At 41.2% G+C, this 26,079-nt stretch overlaps 1 protein-coding gene and 1 non-coding gene across 2 annotated transcripts in view; one reads left to right on the top strand and one right to left on the bottom strand.

Moving 5' to 3' along the window:
- Positions 1-17,918, bottom strand: part of CYP27A1 (cytochrome P450 family 27 subfamily A member 1) — a 39,200-nt gene extending 21,282 nt beyond the window's left edge. Inside the window, exon 1 of the mRNA XM_020904766.2 lies at positions 17,319-17,918. Within this exon, the coding sequence (XP_020760425.2) occupies positions 17,319-17,588 (270 nt within the window). The 5' untranslated portion in view covers positions 17,589-17,918. The remainder of the gene's footprint in view (positions 1-17,318) is intronic.
- On the top strand, positions 9,637-9,743 carry LOC139032276 (U6 spliceosomal RNA). Its single transcript, XR_011484811.1, has one exon. It is a non-coding gene; the product is annotated as a U6 spliceosomal RNA (small nuclear RNA).
- Positions 17,919-26,079: the final 8,161 nt, after the last annotated feature.

The following is a 26,079-nucleotide window of genomic DNA, read 5'->3' as shown; positions in this document are numbered from 1 at the left end:
CACTGGCTCTCTAGGGGTTTGGACATGGTGCTTGCCTGACATCACCACTTAGAACACTCCATTTGAAAGATACAGCCTGGCTTGTTTTCGAGTTCTGGTGGACACTGAGAGATTGACAAAGCAAAGTGTTGCTGTACCCTGATGTGCCTCTCATGGGATGAGTCAGAAAGGAGAATGCCAGGGGAATTCCCTAGTGCTCCAGTAGTTAGGACTCTGTACTTTCACTACTGTGGCCCGAGTTCAATCCCTGGTTAGTGAATTAAGATACTACAAGCTATATGGCAAGGCAAAAAAAAAAAAAAAAAAGGCGGAGGGGGGGGGCGGTGTGGAGAAAGAAATGAGAACAATGTCCAGGAAATAAGTAAACCTAGCATTAAGTGGTTAGTCACCCTCTAGATGTGCTGATTCAAATGCAGGGTATACACTTAAACCTTGGGTTTCTTAGGGGCTTCAACACATTGAGGTTCCTGACAATGCCTTGGCCTGTTTCATGGATGGATCAGCTAAGTTGAAGGCCATGGGGTGTACCGAGCAGCTACTGTTGTACAACACAAAGAAATATGTTTAAAACTACACATGGTATACACAGAAGGGGCATCCCTGGCAGTCCAATGGTTAAGACTCTGTGCCCCCAATGCAGGGGCACAGGTTCAATCCCTGGTCAGGGAACTATGATCCTATATGCTGCAAGGTGCAGGCAGAGAAATGGGAAAACTGCTCAGAAACTCCGCTCATTGGGCAGAGTTATGAGCTATAGTACTTGCCTTGAAAAGACCTATCAATAAATACCCTGTTACATTTTCACTGATTCAGGGCAGTTTGGGTTGTTACCTAGCAGCAGGATGCCTTGATAGTCAAGTCTCAGCCTTTTTGAGGATACCATTATGGCAGCAGATTATACAAGATCCACACTCCCTGTCTGTGACCCAGGTGATGTCTATGGAAAAGGTATTCTTGGATGAACACCAGTGAAATCAGCAAACTGATAACATCTGGGATGCCCATTGCACAAGGCATGGTAAACGGTTCACAATTCAAGACTGAGCCCCAAAACAAACTGTTTGAGCACACAAAGTCAAGAAAGCCTGGCAGACTGCCAGCTACAAAGGCCAGTGGCAAAGGACACTTTGGGGCACAAAGCAAAGGGGTACTGGACCTGGCCTGTCTTGGCAAATAGACTGTGTAGGTAGGTCCCCTATCATTCTCATAAGGATGGCATTGGACACTGGCTGCAGTAGATACCTTTTCAAGGTCTGGCACTGCCATCTTCATCCACACAGCAGATGGGGGTGGGGTGGGTGCACTAGTCAAAGACCCTTAGATGGACTGTACTACATATTTGGATTTCCAAGAGCATCCAATCAGACAGTGGCACCACCTTTATAGTAACAACTGCCTACCAGTGGGCAGATACTTGGGGGTATTCACTGGATCTTTCATGCCTCCTATCACCCCCAGGGAGCAGGTGCCATTGAAAGAGGAAATGGACACTTAAAGGAGAAATTGAAAAAGATGACTGGACAACCAAGGCTCAGCTTCCAGTCAACACTTAAGAAAATCAGTTTGGACTATAAATGTGGCAATTCACCAGAAGGGTACCTCCTGTTTAAGCAATTTTTCATTATGATATGGGGAAGGTGGCAAGAGGTCCAGATAGGCTGTAAGAGACCAGAACTAAATAATTCCCTCTTCTCATTCTACCATTTTTCTTTCCACACCTATCCCCTTGGGAAACCAGGCCTGGAATTTGCAAGTAGAAAGAAGAGTCAGGGAGTGAACTACTCAAACTTGGTGCTTCTTCAATCACCATCTATGCTTGCCGCTGTTGCACAATCATAGATGTTGATGCTAATGACCATGATATGAGGTGACAACTCCTAAGGTGGTCTTGATGTGGTCCCCATGTCAGGAGGTGGAAGATGTTCTAGGGTGGTACCAGGTATACAAGAAAGAAACAACGGAGGCACCTCAGGAGAAACCAGGGATCATGTGAGGGTAAGACACAGGAGGATGAGGACAAAGAATGGAGTGACTGCTAGAGAGACTGCTCAAACTGGTTATGCAGCCGTGGAAGTGACAGGCGCACCCCTGGCCTGTGGGACACCGGAGATCAACCCTGGGAGGCTGGGGGTGGAGGGAGGGACTATTAATCTCTCTCTTTCAATTCTTGTCTACAGACATCTCACCGGTTTAATCCAGACTGCCATCACCACCCTCAACTTGACCACTGGCCAGAGAGAATCTGACCTGAAAACTCTCAGAAATGTCCCAAGATCCAGTGACGTCAGAAAGGACTAATCTCCACTAAAGATGACAGAGCAAGATTAACTTTCCGGACATTGATTTGGCCTCTTCAGCCTCATCCTGCTACCGTTGGCCTCTTTTGTTTATTCATCAGTCACGGGTTGTTCTACACGCTTCAGCATCGGTGGCAATTAGACAATCACACTGCCCAGAACTTCTGTGGCCCAGCTGAGGTGGGGGAGGTGTGGTTGCTGACACCTCTAGCTGTCCCCTGAACGGGGAGCTGGGGTGCAGGCTGCTGCAGTCCAAATAGGCCTAGTCAAACTAGAGAGAGTCATGGTTGTAGTGACTTCCACCTGATGGTGCCCACGACAAACAGAACAGATTTGGTATGAGCTCCTAACAGTAAAATTAGAATATCTATCTGGGGACTTCCCCAGTGGTCCAGTGGCTAAGACACCATGCTCCTAATACAGGAGGCCAGGGTTTGATCCCTGGCCCAGGAACTAGATCCCATGTGCCACAATGAAGATCTAAGATCCCACATGCTGAGACTCATACCCTATGCAGCTAAATAAATATATAAAAGTAAATATTTAGAATGTCTGTCTGATGGGGTGATCTCTGCCCCTGAGAATCCTTAGTTGGATCAGTGAAAGGTCAGGGTTGGAGCCATGGGGCAAAGTCGCACACATATCCACACATTCAAAGACCTGAGTTACAGCTTAAAGAGCTCAAAACATGAGTTTTGGCAGACTTTGTGATCCTCCTGGAACATGAGAGACTGGAGGACTGTATGGTATGTCATTATATCTCAAGAAAGCTGTCAGAAGGAAAAAAAAAAATTAAAATCATCTAAAAGTGAAAGTGATAGTCGCTCAGCCGTGTTCGACTTTTTGTGACCCCATGGACTGTAGCCCTCCAGGCTCCTCTGTCCATAGGATTTTCCTGGCAAGAATACTGGAGTGGGTTGCCATTCCCTTCTCCAGGGGATCTTCCTAAACCAGGAATCAAATCCAGGTCTCCTGCATTACAGGCAGTTCTTTACAGTCTAAAATCTCCCCTCAAATAAAACAAAAAAGGAATATTGCCTTGTAATGTTCTATTCTCCTACTCAGGGGCCTGTTTGGTTTACTGATGATGGGTTCCTTGGGGAGGCTCTCAGCACAGGAAAAACAACACTGAAACAGCAAGTAAATAGTCCTGAGGACAAAAGTGAACTCATAAACACCAAGTACTTTTTGGCCAGTGTCAACAAACCTGGCCCGAAAAGCTGGCAACCATCAGGTAGATAAACAGACGGAGAGATGTAACTTCAGGCGCAGGGCACCCTTTTGCCTCCCCTGACAGATGCCAGCAAGAGGCATCATTTAGGGTCAAAGGTGAAGAGTCCAGCTGGACAGTCATGAGTCAGCGCTGTCCAAGTGTCATCAGGAGTTTAGCCTCAACCCCCTCACACAAGTGGAATTCACATTTCCAAGTGACAGAAGGTGCTAAATATTTAACAGCATTCCCGGGTTCTCCTTGCTCTGAATCTTGCCTTGAGCACTCTTCTCGAAGATCAGACCAAGCCAGGGGTCCATATGGACTCATAATGGGCATGATTACTTGTATTTTTTTATTATGAATATTTTAATGTGGGTGATTTAAAAAGTAACACTATATACTGTCCCTCCGGAATCAAGAACTGTTAATATTTGTCATATTTGTTTTATATATTTTTTAAACATGAAAGCATTTTAAAGTCCCCTTTTTATCTTTCCCTTTGCCCTGGCCCCAGAGCAACGACTATCTTGAATTTGAAAAGTGTTCGTTCTGTCAATATTTATATAATTTTATTACATATTATATGTATATATATACACACACACACATGATAGCTCATATCATCTTCATGTGGCTTTTAATTTATAGAAATATTAACAGTACCTTACATATCATGCTTATTTAAGTTATATGCAGAGTACATCATGCAAAATGCCAGGCTGGATGAATCACAATCTGGAATCAAGATTGCTGAGAGAAATATCAATAACCTCAGATATGCAGATGACACCACCTTAATGGCAGAAAGTGAAGAGGAACTAAAGAGCCTCTTGATGAAAGTGAAAGAGGAGAGTGAAAAAGCTGGCTTAAAACTCAACATTCAAAAAACTAAGATCATGTCATGTGGTCCCATCACTTCATGACAAATAGATGGGGAAACAATGGAAACAATGACAGACTTTATTTTGGGGGGCTCCAAAATCACTGCAGATGGTGACTGCAGCCATGAAATTAAAAGACACTTGCTCTTTGGAAGGAAAGCTATGACAAACCTAGACAGCATATTAAAAACCAGAGACATCACTTTGCCGACAAAGGTCCATATAGTCAAAGCTATGGTTTTTTCCAGTAGTCATGTACTGATGTGAGAACTGGACCATAACAAAGGCTGAGTGCCAGAGAATTGATGCATTCAAATCGTGATGCTGGAGAAGACTCCTGAGAGCCCCTGGAACAGCAAAGAGATCAAAGCAGTCAATCCTAAAGGAAATCAACCTGAATATTCATTGGAAGGATTGATGCTGAAGCTGAAGCTCCAATACTCTAGCCAACTGAAACGAAGAACTGACTCATTGGAAAAGATCCTGATGTTGGGAAAGACTGAAGGCAGGGCAGGAGGAAAAGAGGGCTATAGAGGATGAGACGGTTGGATGTCATCATCGACTTAATGGACATGAGTTTGAGCAAACTCCAGGAGATAGAAAAGGACAGGGAAGCCTGGCGTGCTGCAGTCCATGGAGTTGCAAAGAGTAGGACACAACTGAGCAACAACAACACATACCATTTTATACTCAACTTTGGTTCTGAGTTCTATTTCTTTAATGAAAGATAGTTGATTTACAATATTGTATTAGTTTCTCGTGTACAGCAAAGTAATTCCATTTGACATATATATACACATATGTATATATATTTTTCTTTTTCATATTCTTTTCCATTATAGGTTATTACAAGATGTTGAATATAATTCCCTGTGCTATACAGTAGCTCCTTGCTGTTTATCTATTTTATATATAGTAGTGTGTATCTGTTAATCCCAAACTCCTAATTTATCCCTCTCCCTGCTAAATTCTGTAAGTGAAAGTGAAGTCACTCAGTCGTGTCCGACTCTTTGCGACCCCATGGACTGTAGCCCACCAGGCTCTTCCGTCCATGGGATTCTCCAGGCAAGAATACTGGAGTAGGTTGCCATTTCCTTCTCCAGGGGATCTTCCCAACCCAGGGATCAAACCCAGGTCTCCCACATTGCAGGCAGATGCTTTAACCTCTGAGCCACCAGGGAAGCAATTTGATATATAAAAGCTTGTGCATTCATTACAACTATTGCATATTGTTCCACTATATGACTATATCACAATCTATCTACCCTGTTGATGGGCATTTAACATGCTTCTGAATTTTTTATTTTACAAACAAAGCTACAAAAAAAAAAACTTTTGTGCATATGTGCAGCCATTACTTCAATAATCATAAAAATGTCTGCTTTTATGCAAGACAGAAGCACTGTCATAAGGTTACAAAGATATGCACAGGATAGGTGAACAATAAGAATTTCCCTCTGAGTGTTTATTGTAGAGAAACAATGTGCTGAGGGCAGAGGAATATCTAAAGGTGATCCAAGAAAAGGCATTGCCTGTGACATCTTCAGAGAGGCTATTAGGGAAACAGAAGCATTTCTCATCCCAAAGCCACACTCCTGACACACCCAGCGGCAAACCTCTGTACACTGTGTACACCTGCAAGCTGGGCTGGTCTCGAGTGGAACAATGAGAGCATTCCAAGAACAAGGACAAGGTGACTAGCAATGGACACAGAACTAAAAAGAGGATGCAGACGCAGAAGCGGACATCAAAAGTAAGGACACAGAGCCAAACAGGGGTACCAAAGGAAGACCTACCAAAGACTTCAAAATATTATGCTGGACCAGGAAGCTAGGTCAGCCATCCTTTTATCTCTTGCCCTCCATTCTTTTGTTGTTGTTCTTAAAAAATTTTTAAGGTAATATGTATATGCACACTGTTAAGATGTAAACAGTACAAAAAGGGTACAAAAAGACTCAAAAGTTGGTGAATTATGCCTGGGCAGGATGAAGCCAGAGGAAACTCTGATGGAGGTTCATAGCAGTCCTGCAGTAAAAAGCTAAGTCTCCTAAGTCTCATCTCCAGACTCAAGACCCCTACAGAGAAGCAGCCAAAATTACCAATTTCTTGTGTGTCCTCCCAGGGATATTTTATACACATTCTCTCTCTTGCTCAGTAAAAAAAATTTCAGACAATAAAAAAATTTCACCTGCAATGCAGGAGACCCCGGTTCAGTCCCTGGGTCAGGAAGACCCCTTGGAGAAGGGAATGGCTACTCACTCCAGTATTTTTGCCTGGAGAATTCCATGGACAGAGGAGCCTAGCAGGATACAGTCCGTGGGGTCACAAAGAGTTGGACACAACTGAGCAACCAAGCACGGTGGTATGTTTTACCACCTTACTTTCCTCCCATATCATAGCAAGCAATTCATATTAATACACATAGATCTGCCCCTATATTTTTTAAAAGATTTAACATTTTAAGATGTTTTTAACTTATTTGTTTATTTTTATTTTGGTTCTGCTGGGTCTCTGTAGCTGCATGCAGGCTTTCTCTCGTTGCAGCAAGAAGGAACTACTCACTAGTGGCAGTGCACGTGTCTCTCATTGCAATGGCTTCTCTTGTTATGGAGCACGGGCTCTAGGGCATGCAGGCTTCAGCAGTTGCAGCATGTGGGTTTAGAAGTTTCAGCTCTCAGGTGATGATGACTCAGTGGCTACGGTACATGGGCTTAGTTGTCCTACAGTATGTGGAATCTTCCTGGACCAGGGATCGAACCTGTCTCCTACATTGGCAGGCGGATTCTTTTTTTTTTTTTCCATTTATTTTTATTAGTTGGCAAGCGGATTCTTAACCACTAGACCACTAGGGAAGACTTCCTGCCTTTATTCTTTTTAATGGTTGCATAAAATTCTGTTGTATGAATGTACTACAACTTTTTAATTAGTTCCCTACTGGGACGTGTAGGTCATTCTAACATTTCCCAACCAGAAATACTGCTATATTGAATAGTCTGGAATATTTCATTGACCACAAATTTTATCTGTAAGATAAAAATTCTGGCAGTACATTTGCTAAGTTGGTATAAGTGACACTTTATACCCTAACGGTAATCGTGTCCGACTCTTTGTGACCCCACGGACTGCACCCCACCAGGTTCTTCTGTCCATGGGATTATCCCAGCAAGAATACTAGAGTGGGTTGCTATTTCCTCCTCCAGGGGATCTTCCTGACCCAGGGATCAAACTCGAGTCTCCTAGAGCTCCTGCATTGGCAGGCAGATTCTTTACCACTGAGCCACCTGGGAAGCCCTTATACCCTAATACCTAGTTTCAAATTTCCCATCCCTGAGGCTTTAAAGCGATACATTAGATTCCACCAGAGTCTCAGGGACAATTTGTAAATGTCTGCCAGATGAGACTGAGGAACACTTGAGCCAAGTCAAGGTAACTGGAGGATAATCTCGGGAAGGCTTGATGGTAACCTGAGCACTGAGAAAGAAAATCCATCTAATCAACAGTATTAGCCAAACTGAAGAAAGAATGTGTTAACAGGATGAGAGAGGCCATTACAAAACCCAGAAGGAGGAGCCAAACAGCAAAAATAGGCAGTGTTTATTTCTGAAGAGAGAGAGATACTTAATCTAATAACAGGCACCAGAGAAGCACATTCATCCAGGTTTCTCCCAGGCCTAGAAGAAATTTTTTTCGATGCAATTCTATGTTTTAGTTCTGGAATCCCTGTACACCAAGCAACCCATTAAAGCAGTTACTAATTTCTCTCCCTAGGTACCTGGATTCTAGGAAGAGGTTAAGCCTTTTAAAGAGGGCCACATACTTTTTGATATCTCTACCACTAATAGGTCAGGTCTACATCTTCCTCTCTAGGTTCTGGGTGTGCTCTGTAACTGCTCTGATGGGTAGAACACAGCAAAGATGATGCTATGCCAGTTTCCAGACAGAGACTTTAAGAAACTGGCAACTTCCGCTTTCATCTCTTGGAATACCCACTCTGGGGGAAACCAGCACCCTGGAAGAAGTCTTGACTATCCAGAGACCCACCATGCTGTAAGGAAATCCCAGGCTAGCTATGTGGAGAAAGAGACAGTCAGCCATCTTGGTCACACCCATCCAGGCACCCAACATGCAACTGAAGAAGCCATCTTGGAAATTCCAGCCCCAGCATATGTGACATGGAGAAAAGTTAAGGAAGCCAGCTAAAAGTCAGACCTGAGGCCCAAATATATGGCCCTACTTGATCCATCTCAGACATCTTCACCCATTCAAACTAAAGCTCCACTCCACTGTGAAGCAGGGATAAGCTATTTCTGATATGCACTACCCAAATTCCTGACCCACAAAATCACGAGGATAACAACAAACTGTTGCTTTAAGCTGCTAAGTTTGGGGACAGTTTGACAGGTAGGAGCAACTAGAATAGGGGGCTTCTGTGTGATGAAGTATAAGATCCCTGGGAGGGCTAACTTTTGTAAATAAATACTCCAATCCACAATTTGTTTCTGTGGGTTTGGCCAATGGGGGTCAGTCCCCAATAGTCTATCCATGCTGAATGAACTGACAAAATTTACTTTCTGAACCTGAAAAGCTAAAACCTGAAGGGCCAGTCTTGATCAATATGCCCATCTCCATCATCGTCTGTTTTTCACTCTATCTTATGTCAAACAACTCAGATTAGGGAGCTGAGAAGAGTCTCACAAAGTTTACCAGCAGATGTAGCTACTGCTCAGTACCACTCACAGACTTTTGATTGGTACAGGCAATGTATTTATTTATCAAACATTATCAAGAACCTCCCCTGTACCCAGAACTGTGCCTGGTGCATGGGGGGACACAGAGCTGGGAAAAACATAGGCCCATCCCTTGGAACTTCACAGCCCAGTCTCTAAGCCATATAAACAGGTAACAATAAACAAATGCACTTAGGGGACTTGCCTGGTGGTCCAGTGACTACAACTCTGTGCTCATAATGCAGGGGGCCTGGGTTCAACCCCTGGTCATGGAACTAGATCCCACATGCCACAACAAAGAGTTAGAATGCTGCAACTAAAGACCTGCATGCCACAACTAAAGATCCCACATGCTGCAATGAAGATCAAAGATCCCAGGTGCTGCAACTAAGACCCAGCACAGTCAAATAAATAAACAAATATTAAAAAGAAAAGAAAGAAATACATGTACTTAAATATATAGCAAATCTAAAGGGAGAAAAAGACAGCAATACAGTAGGAGACAGAAAATCCACTTTGTGCTCACTTCGGCAGCACATATACTAAAATTGGAACGATACAGAAAAGATTAGCATGGCCCCTGCACAAGGATGACACGCAAATTCGTGAAGCGTTCCATATTTTTATGGGGAATACATGTAAATCCATGGCTGATTCATGCCGATGTATGACCAAAACCACTACAATACTGTAAAGTAATTAGCCTCCAACTAATAAAAATAAATGAAAAAAAAAGAAAATCCACTTCATCATCCAGACAGAAAATCAATACAGAAACACTGACTTTAAATGACACATTAGGTCAGATGAACTTAACAGATTTACACAGAACATTCCACCCCAAAGCAACAACATACACGTTCTTTTCAAGCAAATATGGAACATTCTTCAGTATAGATCAAATGTTAGGCCACAAAAGAAACCTTAAGAAATTTAAGAAGACTGAAATATGATCAGGCATCTTTTCCCACCTAATGGTATGACTAGAAATCAACTGCAAGAAATCTGGACAAGTCACAAATATTGGTTAAAGAGATAAAACAACATGGAGACTATGGAGATTAAACAACATGCTACAGAAACTACTAAATCAAAGAAGGAATCAAAAGAAAAGTTAAAATAACTAAAGATAAATGGAAAACACAACACACCAAAACTTAAAGGAAGGGGTGCCTAGGTAAAGGAGGCTGGGGACTCAAATGTTTGCTTGAGATATTTAAGGATGATTCCCCAGATCTTGTGGGGATTCCTGAGCAAGTGAACAACTAATCAAACATGATTTTAGAGGCACTGACGTGGCAGTGGTGTGTGGGTAGATTGTTGGGGCAGATCAAGCAACAATGGAGACCAAGAAGGAGGGAACACCCAGACATCATCCCTTTCCAGAGTCACTATGGGGCTGCCCATGCTGCCAGCCAAGATGCAGACAAGCAAGGAGGTTGACATGGTGATGGGGCTGCTGAACGCGGGAATGATAGCCTCTGTGTTGGACAGAACAAAGCCCGCTGGGTTCAAAAGGTCACAGATCATCTGGCCTTTGATGTCAATGTTCAGTAGAAGGTGGGAACAGGGGCTTCGGGGAAAGGACGCAAAGAGTGGTAAAAGCCAAAACTGATGGCAGGCAGCAAAAACAGTTTCAAGAAGGAAGTTCATAGCAATAAATGCCTACATTAAGAAATAAGAATGACGTAAAAAAAGAAGAAGAAAAAGCAAGGAAGGTCTCAAACAACATAACATTACACCTCATGGAACTAGAAAAAAGAAGGACAAACTAACCTCAAAGTTATAGAAGGAAAAAACGAAGATCTAAGAGAAAGAAATAAAGACTAAAAAGACAATAGAAAAGATCAGTGAAACTAACAGCTGGCTTTTTAAAAAGCCAAACAAAATAGACAAACCTTTAGCTAGACTCACAGAGAAAAAAAGAAAAGAGAACTCAGATAAATAAAATCAGAAATGAAAGAGGAGACATTACAACTGATACCATAGAAATACAAAGAATCACAAGAAGACTACTGTGAACAATTAAATGCCAACAAATTGAACAACCTAGAAGGGATGGATAAATTCCTAGAAACACACATCATACTAAAATCGAAACAAGAAAAATAGAAAATCTGAGCAGATCAGTTACTAGTAAAAAGATTGAATCAGTCATCAAAACTCTTAACAAACAAAAGTCAAAGATCAGATGGCTTCACTGGGGAATTCTTTTTTTTTTTCCATTTATTTTTATTAGTTGGAGGCTAATTACTTTACATCATTGCAGTAGTTTTTGTCATACATTGAAATGAATTAGCCATGGATTTACATGTATCACTGGGGAATTCTACCAAGCATCTAAGGAAGAATTAATACCAAACTTTTCCCCAAAAGTGGGGGAGGGGAGGAGGGAACACTTTCAAACTCATTTTATGATGCTGAAATTTCCCTAATACTAAAAGGACACTACAAGAAAAGAAAATTACAGGCCAGTATTCTTGATGATTGTAAATGAAAAAAATCTTCAACAAAATATTAGCAAACCAAATTCAGGAACATTTTTTTTTTTAAAAACCATTCTCCATGATCAAGATGGATTTATTTCAGGGATGCAAGGATGGTTGAACAACTGCAAATCAATGAATGTAACACAACACATTTACAAAATGAAGGATAAAAACCATAGGGTCATCTAACAGATACAGAAAAAAAGTGACAAAATTCCACATTCATTTACAATAAAAATGCTAACAAAAGTGGGTATAGAGAGAATGTACTGTTAACATAGGAGTTCTCTTGAGAGTCCCTTGGGCTGCAAGAAGATCAAACCAGTCAATCCTAAAGGAAATCAGTACTGAATATTCATCAGTAGGACCAATGCTGAAGCTGAAGCTCCAATACTTTGGCCACTGATATGAAGAACTGACTCATAGGAAAAGACCTTGATGCTGGGAAAGAGTGAAGGCAGAAGGAGAAGGGGACAACAGAGGATGAGATGGTTGGATGGCATCACAGACTCAAAGGACATGGGTTTGAGTAAGCTCTGGGAGTTGGTACTGGACAGGGAAGCCTGGCGAGTTGCAGTCCATGGGATCACAGAGTTGGATATGACTGAGCGACTGAACTGAACTGTTACCGTAATAAAGGTTATATGTAACAAGCCCATGGCTAATATCATAGTCAACTGAAAAGCTAAAAGCTTTTCCTATAAGGTCAGGAAGAAGATGGATGCCCACTCTTGCCACTTTTTATTCAACATAGTATTGGAAGTCCTAAACAGAGCAATTAGGCAAGAAAAAATGAAGGCATCCAAATCAGAAAAGAAGCAAAATTATCACTATTTGAAGATGACCTGATATTATATACAGAAAACCCCGAAGACTCTACCAAAACAACTGTTAGAAGCAATAACTGAATCCAGTAAAGCTTCAGGATAAAAAATCAAAATACAAAAATCAGTTGCATTTCTATAAGGTAATTACAATCAGAAAGAGAAATTAAGAAAACACTCTCATTTAAACTGTATCAAGAAAAATAAAATACCCAGGAATAAATTTAACCTGTTCATTGAAAATTATGACATTGAAGAAAGAAATTAAAGAAGACAAACAAGTGGGAAAATATTCCATGCTCGTGAATTGGAAAAACTAGTATTATTAAAGTGTTCGTACTATCCAAAGCAATCTACAGACTCACTGCAATTCCTACTAAAATTCCAATGACATTTTTCACAGAAATAGCACAAACAATCCTAAGGTTTACATGTAACTAAAAATGATCTTGAATATTCAAAGTAATCTTGAGAAAGAAGAACAAAGCTGGAGGGTTTGTGTCCTGATTTCAAAGTATATTACAAAGCTATTATGCCAGTAGGTATTGGCATCAACACATATACAGAGATTAGTGGAAGAATAGAGAGCCTAGAAAAAAACCCATATATATATCATAAATTAATTTATGATGAGGGAGTAAAGAATATATAATAGGACTGCCTCCTCAATAAGTGGTTTTGGGAAAACTGGATAGCCACATGCAAAAGATTACTATCTTACACTATACACAAAACTTAACCCAAAATGGATTAAAGATCTGAACATAAAATCTGAAACCATAAATATCCCAGAAGAAAACATAGGTGGTAAGCTACATGATGTTAGCCTTGATGATGATTTTTTTTTTTGGATTTGACAGCAAAAGCAAAGGTAATAAAAACAAAAATAGACAAGTTGGACTACATTAAACCAAATAACTTCTGCACAGCAAAGGAGGCCATTAACAAAATGAAAAGACAACCTACCAAATGGGATAAAATGTTTGCAAATCATATATCTGATAGGAGTTAACATCCAAATATATGAAGAACTCAAACAATTCAATAGTAAAACAAACATAAAATCTAATTAAAATATGGGCAGAGGATCTGAATCGACATTTTTCCATCAAAGACATACAGATGGCCAACAGGTAAAAGAAAAGGTGCTCATTGTCACTAATCAGGGAAATGCAAATTAAAACTTTAATGAGATATCACCTTGTACCTGTCAGAATGGCTCAAAGACAAAAAAAAAAGCACTGGCAAGGATGTGGAGAAAAGGGAACTCTTGTGCACTGTTGGTAAGAATGTAAACTGGTGCAGCTACTATGGAAAACAGTATGGAGGTTTCTCAAAAAATTAAAAATAGAACTATGATATGACCCAGTAGTTCTACTTCTGGGTATTTATCCAAAGAAAAGGAAAACACTATTTACCTCAATGTTCACTGCAGCAGTATTTACAACAGGTAAGACATAGAAGCAACCTAAGTGTTGATCAATGGATAAATGACTAAATAAAATGTTACACACACACACACACACACACACACACACACACACACATGAATATTATTCAGCCATTAAAAACAAGGAAATTTTGCCATTTACAACATGGATATACTTGAGGGAATTATGCTAAATGAAATATCAGACAGAGAAAAGCAAATACTGAAGGATCTCATGTATATGTGGAATCTAAAATTGAAACAAACTAAAACAAAACTCAAATATACAGAAGACCGATGGTGGTTGCCAGAGGTGGGAATGGGAGGAGGGCAAAATGGATAAAGGTGGTCAAAAAGTGCAAACTTTCAGTTATAAAATAAGTAAGTGGGGATTACAGGACTACCTCCTAGGGTGTAATACACAGAATGGTGACTATGACAACACCATATTGTATATTTGAAAGTTGCTGAAAGAGTAAACCTCAAGGTGCTTCTCACAGGAAAAAAATTTTTCCTAAGTATATATATATATATATAAAAGAAACATGATACATGAAATGACAAATATGTATAGGAAGCATTAGGGAGACACAAGAGGGGTCACCAGACCCAGACAATCCACAATCAGAGCTACAGAATAGACAGTTGATCTTATCATTCTCAGGGTCGACACCTTTGAAAGATATCAATTTGTTGTAAATTTACATATAAATTTAAGATATGTTCACATTTCACTTTTGCAGCACTCTTGTCATTATTTTAGTTAGAAAAGAGAAAGGAACTGGTATTTATGCACTTGCATGGTTCTCACATGTCTCAATTCCCAGTCAGACCCCTTAAAGTCCTACAATGCTTCCCTAAGCTGATTTTATTAATTTTATGTGTAATATGCAGTTTTGGATGACTGATGGTACAGGGGACATTATGGTCAGCTACCCTTATCTCAAGTCCACTCCTCCTCCTATGCAGTCGACACCTATTTAGGTGGCAGGGATCCCAGCCCCAGCTTTAGGAGTGAGCCTGCATGAGTCTAAGCTATAGTGCACCTTTGGCCACTATGATGGGTTCAGGAATGGGCAATTAACCCAAGCCAATCAACTAAGTTCTGTGAGACAGCAGAGCCAAGAGAACTTGATAAGAACAAAATGGTGGGTTGGATGGTCTCATGAATACCTGGAGCAAATTATACCTGGTGGGCAAACAATTATTAGACTTTTTAAATAAGAACCAATAATAGCTGCTTTATAGTTTAAACCGGTGAGAATGGCAACCAAACAGATTTGAACTGATACAAAGTGAGTCAGTGGAAGCATCCTCTTCCTCAAAATAAGGGTATTTATTAATGGGCTTTTAAAGATGTGCAGCCCTCCACTCTATACTAACTCACACCAGCCACACAGTGGAGGGGTTAATATATTGCCCACGGAGCAGCCCAGGTTCATGTGACTCCAGATCTTTGAGATACAAAGGCTGGAGCCAGGAGGCTCTGCAAAATTCGAGTCCTGATCTCTCCTTTAAAAGGCCACGCATTTCTGGCTTTCTCCTGCTTCCTCTTCCACTTTCTAGGGCAGTCGAGAATTTCTTTGGTAGTTACTGCTATAGAGATAATCCTGAGGAAAATGTCCCAGTAAACTTTCTCTGAGAAATGGTAAGAAGTCTTGGTACCCACCCTTGGGGCATCCACTGGGCTGCTCACATTTCTAGGGTTAAATCAAGCAGGAGAAGCTCTCAGGACTTTGGTTTCTTGGCTTACTTGGTTTCTTGGAGAGGAGCACACAGCAAATGATTTTTTTAACTGTCTCTGAGTGCGTTGTGACCTGCCCACCATACCTCAACACCACGAACCCAACAGAAGACCCCAGGGGAGATGGCAGCGGGCCAGCCAGGTGCAGAGAAATTGTTCAGTTTGGACTTTCAAACACTCACAGTCATTTTCTCTCTCATTGTTAACTCTCAGTCCAGTTTCCTGGGGGGGGGGGGGGGGGGGGGAGGGGAGGGGGTTGCTCAAATACTGCCATTTCTATTGTTATTGGAGGCTCTCTCTGCTTCTCTTGCCCAATCCATCACATGGCACATAACTGGGCAGTGTCCCTTGGAAGCTTTCTTCTCCCCACGCCTGCTCAAGAGCCCACCATGACCCTTCAGAGGAACCCCCAGGGCTCATAGTCTGGTCTTCAAGGCCCTCCTCAAAGGCCTGTCATATCCCAAGTCCCCACAGTTCCTCCTCATTTTTAACCACTGCCCAGCACAGCCACTAGGTGACCAGTCAGTTCATCAGCCCAGCCCAAGGGCTGTCTATGCTTCCTGTCAATCACTGATAACCTCACATGTGTCTGGATGGCACAGGCTAATCAAAGGTCCCACTTCTCCCCCAGCCCCAGACTGGCTTCTTCTCCCAGGGCACTCAGGTCTTCTTTTTGAAATTAGTTGATGACTGATTTGTTTACTCCGACTCATTGGAAAAGACCCTGATGCTGGGAAAGATTGAAGGCAAGAGAAGGGGATGACAGAGGATGAGTTGGTTGGATGGCATCACCGACTCAATGGACATCAGGAGCTTGAGCAAACTCCAGGAGCTGGTGAACGACAGCGAAGCCTGGCATGCTGCAGTCCATGGGGTCACAAAGAGTCAGACACCACTTGGTGATTGAGCAACAATACCCCTCTTCTTCAAAAGGAGCATTTAACCCCCATGTGGATATTGGCCATAAATACTGAAGCTCAGTTCTTAGGAAAATTCCCAGGGCAGAGTGGGTGCGTCAATATTTAATAGTTATCAGGAAGACAGATCCCACGTGAATCTCTTCGGTTCACTTCCTAAAGCCTCTCCAACTTAACCAACATCGGGTTTTCCAGTCTCTGTCCACTGATAGTGGGCTATCCATACCTGCCTCATAACACTGTTCCACTGGATAAACCTCTCACTGGATATTGATATCTTAACAAAAATGTATCTTTTCATTAATGTCTATGATGTTGCTTTCACTCTTTTAAGCAATGACATCTTTCTTTCCACTAAGGGCAAATTTACCCTGCAAACTGCCAAACCTCTGCAATCCTCCAGAAACCACTTCCTTTGAAAGAAGTCTGGTAGGGATATCACCACAGAAAAAGTGGTTCTATAACATCCCGCAGCTTGCACATTTGCATCTGCCATTCAGTTACCAAGACAGTTCCCTTCTCTCCCAACCTCTATCCACTTTAATCCTAGCATCCCGACTCATCTCCTGCCTGTGCCCTCCGGCTTCACGCCCTTCCTTGACCTGTCCGTTCATTTCAACTCAGAACGGCTACAGACGTCCAGGGTTATGACCACAGCCCCAGTCGGTCCCGGGCTACGTTCTGGTGTCCTCCACTTTTTGTTCGTTGTCTCCTCATCTCAGCCTCTCTGTCCCGGTGCTCACCGCATCCCCTCGGCGCGAGCCCCCCCACCACCGCCGCCACCCTCGCTCGGTTACCTGGAGCTGGTGCAAATGCAGAACGTAGCCTTGCACCAACAGCTGGAATAAGAGGCGCAGCTGCCCTGGCCCTGAAAGCTCGTCCAGGCTCCGCAGCCTCCGATCTCCAGGCCCGGTTCCGGGAGCCTCAGCCGCCTGGGCCGCAGGGAGAGCGGAGGGGATCGCCGCCTTGGCTCTGGCCCCGTACGAGCCGAGGCCAGGGAGTGCCGCCCGCGTCCCCAGCAGCGCCCACCGCAGCCTCGCGGAGCCCAGAGCGCCCATTCGGTTCATGGCTCGCGCCGCCGCGCCTTTGGCTCGCGAGCCAGAGTGCCTGGAACTTGTCCAGAGACAGAACAGTAGGGGCGGTTCAAGGGTACCGGTGGCCCAGGGCGGGCCGGACTAAGGCGGGCCCTTACTGTTCCCTTTTCCTCGCGGTCTTCAGTCCCTCCAGATATGACCTAAGGGACTCACAGAAGTCACTCTTTCCAACTGGAAGCCTCCTGGCTCGGGAGGGGCCAGACAACCCCAAGGCAGAAGATGCACGGGGGACTTAGGGGAGCCCGACGGAGCTCTGACGATGGCCGCCCCTTCCGCGACTGCCCACCTCACACTTCGGCGAGCTCTCCAGGAGAACTCGAAGTTCGCTTGGTCTCAACTCCCGGGAGGAGTGCAGCGAAGTTCTGAACAGCCCTGGAGCCCTCCAAGGCCGCGAGGCCCCACCCGGGGAGACCGGGCCTTCGCTTGACCCCCGCGCTGGCCTCCTCTCTTCCCAGGGGCCCGTTGGAGCCGGCCGCTGGCATTTTCCAAATAGTCCCCAGGGTTAATCCCGGAGTCCGAGCGCTGGGCAAGGAAAGAGAAAAAAAAAAAAAAAAAATCCTCCAAAGGAAAAACAAAATTCCAGAAAACCCGATCCTGTATCCAGGGTCGTCTTATTCTTTGGAGGGAGGAAGCCAAAGTAACTAATTTAAATATTAGACTTTTTGTTGTTGTTGTTGTTTTAATGCAATTCTACCCCCTCTCCCTCCCCGTCACCCACTCACTCCCTTTTCAGCTGAGGCAGGATTTCTCAAACCGAAGGTTGAGATTACCAGGTTGAGATTACGTTTAGTGAATGTGACCAAAATGATCTTTTAATAAGATGGAAAAGAATAAAATAGAACAGAAAATATTGCAAGAAGGAAAAGTATTATTTCATGAAATCTTTCTTTCATATATGTATATTCGAAGTACAAGTTTCAAAAAGTTAAAAACATGACTCATACACATATAAGATAAACAAGGGGTCAAAGTTTGTTCAACCCATTAGAGGTGGAACCAGCAGGACAATAGTTTGTTCTAAGAGCATTTGAAGAACTGGTTATTTATAGGCAGGCGGAGGCAGTAAAGGCCTGTTAAGATCAAGGGGGCAACAATTAGACTGAAAGCTCATGTAGCTAGTTGTGGGATTCTTTTTATTTATCCCCTTAGGGAGTCATAGAGTTTCTTGATTCTGTGACTGAATATCTTTCATTAGTTCTGGAAGTTTTCAGACTCAAAATTTCCTTCTACCCCATTTACTTTTCTCCTCTCCTTCTAGGACTTCAAATTATACGTTAAACTTTCTAAATGTATCCTTCCTGTATCTTACCCTCTCTTTTGTACTGTTCTATCCTTTCCTCTCTTCTAGCTCATTAATTCTCTTTTCAGCTGTGTCTATGTTAAATCTATCCATTGAATTTTAAATTTCTATTATTTATTTTTCAGTTTTCAATTTTGATTCGTTTTCTTAAATCTATTTTTAAAATATTTCTAATTTTGTGCCAAATTCTTAATTTTATTTTTTCTTATCCCCTTTACTTTTGTTAAGCATAGTTACAAAAGTTCTAAGGATTATGACCAATAACTCCAATATATGGAAGCTATGTGGAATAATTTCTGTTGTCTAATTTCTGTTGTTCATTATTTCTGGTGGTTTTGTGCATATTGTCGGGTTTCTTCCTGGGCCTGGTTTCTTTTGATTGTGTGTTCATTCAGAAAATGTATTCTTTAAGTTTCTGGTGGAATGAATTTGAAGTTTAGGATGATTTCATTTTCCTCGGAGAAGATTTACTTTTGTTTGTTGACAGTTGCCTAAAGGCACCCACAATCCAGAATCACCAGAATTCCAGTTTCAAGGAATGAGATGCTTTGAAGCTGTACTGCCATCCTTTAGAAGGCTAGTGTATTTCCAGTCCTTAATCCTTTTGGGTTCCAACTCAAAGTTTGGGCATAAGAGATTATGGACTTCAGTTATACTTCACATAGCCCCATGAATCTAAACCACTCAGCTTCTCAGCTTCTTTTTCTGAAAATGGGAAATACTACTTCGAGGAACGGGCTTCACTAGTTGCTCAGTGGTAAAGAATCTGCCTGCCAATGCCGGAGACTTGAATTCAAGCAGGAGATGTGCGTTCCGTCCCTGGGTCAGGAAGACCTCCTGGAGGGTGCATGGCAATCCACTCCAGTATTTTTGCCTGAATAATCCCATAGAAAGAGGAACTTGGTGAGCTACAGTCCATGGGGTCGCAAAGAGTTGGACATGCCTGAGCTTCTGAGCAGCATGCACTAGGAAGACAGTGGTATCTAATACCTAACTTACCTTGGGAGTTCTGTCTTCTGCTTCTTATCTGATAACCCTTTATTGCTTTGTTTGTTCTCTGATGCTGATGCCTTTAAGAGAATGCTGGTCATATTTGATTCAGCTTTTCAAGTAATCCTTTGAAAGAGAGTTGAGTCCAGTATTAACAGAAGTGGAAATCCAATTTATGCTTTTATCTTTATTCATTTTCTGCCTTCTGGGTTCATTTTCTTGATATATTTTATTTCTGTTGTTGTGAAGTCACTCAGTCATGTTCAACTCTTTGCCAACCCCATGGATGATAGCCTGCCAGGCTTCTTTGTCCGTGGGATTTTCCAGGTGAGAATACTGGAGTGGGTTGCCATTTCCTTCTCCAGGGATCTTCCCAATCCAAGAATCGAACCCAGGTCTCCCACACTGCAGGCAGACTCTACTGTTTGAGCTACCAGGGAATCCCATTATATTTTTAACCTTTTTAAAAAAATCATTGTTTAATACAATTTTGTTTCCTAATAAATGGACTTAATGCTGCATATTTTCTTTTTTTTAATATATTTTATTTATTTGGCTGTGCTTGGTTGTAGCCTGTGGGATCTATTTCCTCAACCAAGAATCAAACCCGAGCCCACTGCATTGGGAACGCAGACTCTTAGCCACTGGACAACCAGCAAAGTCCCCATATTTTCACAATACTATTTTGGCCGTATCCAACGAGATCAATATGCAATTTCTTTCACTGTCCTTCACTTCCCAATAGTTTGTAGTTTCCACTTTGGTTTTCTTTTTAATCTAACAATCATACAGAAGGTTCTTTTTATTTACTTGTAAATGGTTGTATTTTTCCTTTTTGTTTTGAAAAGGACCATTCATTTATTATTAATTTATAATATTATCACTTTGTGGTCAGAGTGTATATGATCTGTTTTTTAGAATTATTAAAGTGTCTTTAATGGTCTAGCACTTTATTTTTCTGAATGTTTCACATGCATGTTTGAAAAATATGTATTTTCTGTTTATTAACTTATTAATTTTGTTATTTAAGTCTTCTGTAGCCTTACTTATGTTAATTTCTGAGAGAAGCCCATTCAGGTATTCCCCAAATTTTATGAATTTGTGAATGTCTATTTTTCTTGTATTTCCAACAGCTTTTGTTTTATATTTTGAAAATCCATTTTTAGTTTCATAAAAACTCATGACTATTGTATATTCTTGATGGATAGCATCTTTTATAAATTTGAAATATTAAATTGCTTTGGATTTAGTTTGTTTGACTTTAATATTGTTACTCCTACTTTATTTTTATGCATTTGTTTGATATATCTTTTATTAGTTTCTCCTATTTTTCAATCATTCTAGATTATTTTGATTTAGAAGTATCTCTTATAAATACCATGTAGCTAGATTTTTTCTTACCTATCAAGAGAATCTTTAAATAGCAAACATTATTTTTATAACTTGAATGAAAGTTTAAAAGTAAATAAATGAAATGAAAGAAAAAGCATAATTAATGGTAATTCATAGAAGAGGAAATATGCATAGAGGAAGGAATATTGCTCTTTAGCACATGCAAAAATGTTCCACTCTACTTGCAAAAAAGACAAATCAGAATTACATCAGAAACCATCTTTCACCTATAATACTGACGAAGATCAAAAGTTTGATACCACTATGTAGTTGAGGGTGTAGGGAAACAAACTCTCCATCATGGTTTAAGGGAGTACAATTGCTGCAAAGTTTTCAAAATTTAAGGTGCACTTACTTTTGAGCCAGAAGTCCTACTTGTAGGGATATTTTTTCCTACAGATATACTTGCACATTTGCAAAATCACAAGTATACAAGGATACTTATTACAGCATTGTTTGTACAGATAAAGAAAATAATGGAAACAACCTGAACATATCAGTAAGGGACTAATGAAATAAATTCTAGTAAATCCATGCGTTGGAATCATTTGCAGCTTTTTAAAAAAAGAAACAGTGATTCAACTCTAGGTGTACTGATACACAACAACTTCCAAGATATATTTTTTTAAATAAAAGCAAGCTGTAATGGTATGGTAGGCTACCACAAAATGTTTGCATATGCATGGAATATCTCTGGAAGGATACACACAAAATTTGTATTAGTAATGGCCTTTAGGACAAAGGTGACAGGGACATAACTTCACAGGATGCTTTCTGGCTCTTGGAATTGTGTAATATGTATTGTAATATGCCTTTTTTTTTTCAAGTGGCTTATTCAAAAGCCACTAACAAGAGAAGCCACATAGCAAGCCACATAGTAAACCATTTTCTTTTGACATTTCTGAAAATTTGTTTCCCAATGTGACATCTGACTGTTAACTTGGTCACTTGGATCCTCACCTAAAAGTAATTGTTGTTCAGTCGCTCAGTCATGTCCAACTGTTTTCGACCCCATGGACTGTAGCACACCAGGCTTCCCAGTACTTCATCTCTTGGAGCTTGCTCAAACTCATGTCCATTGAGTCAGTGTTGCCATCCAACCATCTTGTCCTCTGTCATTTTCTTCTCCTCCTGCCTTCAATCTTTCCCAGCATCAGGGTCTTTTCTAATGAATTGGCTCTTCACATCAGGTGGCCAGAGTATTGGAACTTCAGTTTCAGCATCAGTCCTTCCAATGAATATTCAGGATTGATTTCCTTTAGGACTGACTAGTTTGATCTCTTTGCTGTCCGAGGGACTCTCGAGAGTCTTCTCCAACACCACAGTTCAAATGTACCAATTCTTTAGTGCTCGGCCTTCTTTACGGTCCAAACTCTCACATCCATATATGACTACTGGAAAAATCATGAGTTTGACTAGACGGACCTTTGTTGATCAAGTAATATCTCTGGTTTTTAATACACTGTCTAGGTTTGTCATAGTTTTTCTTCCAAGGAGCAAGTGTCTTTTAATAATGTATTAAAACAATTAAATCCTTATATACATATAGTACCTTATTTTTTTCTTTCTTTACTTCTTTTTTCCTCTTTCTTTCCTATTTCAGGGGAGGGAGGTATCTAGAAAGAAGTTTGGGGAAAAACATATATTTGAAGATATCCAGGAATTAAGTACAAGGACAAATAGTATGCATAAATAATGGTTTGAGATGTGATAGTAGGTAAAAACTAGTCTGATTCTTTTAATTAACTCATACATTTTTGGGATTTTGCAAATGAAAATAAACAAACAAAAGTTTTCTAGCCTCCTGAGCATAGAGAATTTATGTTTAAACTTGCTTTCCAAGGAATTAAATTATACAGCAAAACATCCCCAAAGTAAAAATCACCAATAAACCACCACTTGAAAAAGTATATAAAGTAACAAATTGAAAGACTTCTGCTCTGCTTCCCCAGTTACATTCCTTTAAAATGAAGTCCTGTTCATAATTTACTGCATAGTCTTCAAGACCCTGTTCTATATTTATATAAACCCTTTTTTTACCTGTCAGTGAAAAAATCATGTTGATGCTTTAATGCAAATTCCTTTAAATATTATGAAGTCTCAGGGCTTTTTAAAAAAATATACCTTTTGACTATTTCTATTTCTTCCATGAAGTCCTTAGTCATATCCTTTGATCTTTTTCCTATTGGATTTTTTTGCCTTTTCTTATTAGTTTGTTGGTGTTCTTTTAGGGAGATCTGTCACATGTATTGCAAGTATTTCCTCCTGGTTGTCTGTTCTTTATATCTTGGCTATTATTTAGGGTACCTTTGTTAATTTCTGTGTGGTCCAATCTAGCATTTTTTTCTTTTTATGACTTCTGGGTTTTGTATCATGCTTGGGACAACCACAAGATTATTAGGGGAAAAAAATCCTCCTGTGTTGTAACTTATATGTGACAATTTCATTTTTTTACCTGCTACTTTTTTTTCACAGTTAGTAATTCAATCCATCTGGAATTAATTTTTGGCTTTGGTGTGACCTAGGATCTTAGTATCTAATTATTCCCACATCACTTAATTAAATAATGTCCATAAATAATCTATTTATTAATTAAATAATAACAATTTAAATAATAAATTGTTCCAATGTTTTACTAAATGACAGCTCAGGAGTTTGATGGATGATACCCCATCTCCTATCTGGGAGCAACATTCTTTACATTACAGGACTTAGTTGGAAATTTGATCTTCCATTCCACTCCAGAACATTCCTTTGGTGCCAAGTAGCTCTCAAGAATTGCCTCTGGATGTGCTTCTCAGGTGGCTCTAGTATTAAAAACCCACTTGCCAATGCAGGAGACATAAGAGATGTGGGGTTTGATCTCTGGGTCAGGAAGATCCTCTGGAGGAGGTCATGGCAACCCACTCCGGTATTCTTGCCTGGCGAATCCTGTGGGCAGAGGAGCCTGGTGGGCTACAGTCCACAGGGTCGCAAAGAATCGGACACAACTGAAGTGACTTAGCATGCACGCATACATCTCCTGCTACTGTGATGACTATCTGGAGCTCAGAGTTCTAGTCCACTCAAGGGTGACCCTCCGTCTTCACTGGAGGCCAGAAGGAGATGGGAAGAACAGGTCTTTCTATCTCATGCCACTCTGCCTCCCCAGTGTTCATAAGACCAGACAACACTTGTTCCTTTAGCAAAAAGTTAGGACACTTCCAGAGGTAAATCCCTACATAAGAGAATCAAACATGTTATATTTCATTTCTCCTTTAAGTTGTACCAAGGTGGGCAGCTGGTGGCCCAGTCCATCCAGACCCTGTGCTTCAGATGCTTCTCAAGCAGTTCTCTAACTGTGTCCTTTGGTTTGTTCATTGTTTCTCTTGCATCCTCTTCTTCAAGTCTTAGAAGAAACCAGCTCCGCTGAAACCTTGATCTCAGCCTTCTAGCCTCTAAAACTGTGAGAAAATAAATTTCTGCTAAGTCACTCAGTCTGTGGCACTTGGTCTGCCTTTCTTGAGTCTGTGGCAGCCCTAATAAATTAATACATCACCTCTTTATAAAATGACCTCCTGCTTATAGCAACTTATTTGAATATAACAGTCTCCCTGAGTAGTTAGAGGTTCTTCTTCTTCTCCACCTCCCGATAAGATAAATAAAGTTCAGTGAGGTAAAGAACAATAAGTGGCAGAGCAAACATCAAACCCAAGGCTTTGGGTACTGAATTTAATGCTCTTTCCGCTAGATTTGAGGTGAAGGGGGAAGGACTAGGTAATATGAATGTTTCTACTGCAGAAATGGGAAGTCAAGAGGAGCCTACTATCACCCTGGTTACCAAAGCCTGGGTGATGGTCAATAAGAAGGCAGAAACACTTACCTGGTCCTGTGTGATGACAGATTCCTGAAGCAAACAGTACTCCTCAGCCCTAGTGACTTCAGAGAGGGTAACTCACCGTTATCCCATCCAGGGCATCCATGCTGAAGTCTCTAAAAACATCAAGGGTATGCACTGCCTTCTGAGTCTGCACACTTTTATTTGAAATTCCATTTTGTACCATTAAGTTATCTTCAGTAAATTTAGGAATACCTGCCACTCTATAATAAATAATCTGTGGAGTCTTTGTCCCAGGTTCCTGAGATAGAGCTTCTAATTGTTGGAATTTTGTCAGTGATGGGAGTGTCTTTGTTGGTGGATCCCTAGATAGTTTCAGGATGGAAACTGGCCATGCTGGAAAAACTGGTCACATAATTAGAGGGTTGGAGCTTCAAGACAGGGGATACCAACTCTCCTTCCTTCTGGGAAGGGGAGGGAGGCTGTTACTGGGTTCATGGCCAATGATTCATAGGCCAATCTCTGCCTATATAATGAAATCCCAAAAAAAAACTCTGGACACCAAAGCTCAGTTGAGCCTCCTGGTTGGTGCTAGAAGGGTGACACATCCCGATTTCACGGGAAAGGACATGGAAGTTCCACGTTCAAGACCCACCTAGAGTTCATTCTAGGGAATTCCTTGGCAGTTCAGTGGTTAGGGCTCTGTGCTCTCACTGCTGGAGGGTCTGGGTTCAACCCCTAGTCAGGGAACTAAAATCCCACAAGCTGTATGGTGTGGCAAAAAAAAAAAACAAACCCAAACCGTTATAGAGCCAATCCTATAGGTCTCCTCTTTTGGCTGGTCCTGATTCATATGGTTTATAATAAAACTGTAAGTATAGAGCTTTCTTAAATTCTATGAGTCATTCTAGTGAATTGTCAAACCTGGAGGGGTTGTGGGAAACTGAATTTGTAGCCAGTTGGTG

This window comes from Odocoileus virginianus, chromosome 30 (assembly GCF_023699985.2).
Source record: "Odocoileus virginianus isolate 20LAN1187 ecotype Illinois chromosome 30, Ovbor_1.2, whole genome shotgun sequence".
In the NCBI taxonomy this organism is placed as follows: Eukaryota; Metazoa; Chordata; class Mammalia; order Artiodactyla; family Cervidae; genus Odocoileus; species Odocoileus virginianus.
This window is presented reverse-complemented; position numbering and strand designations above follow the sequence as displayed.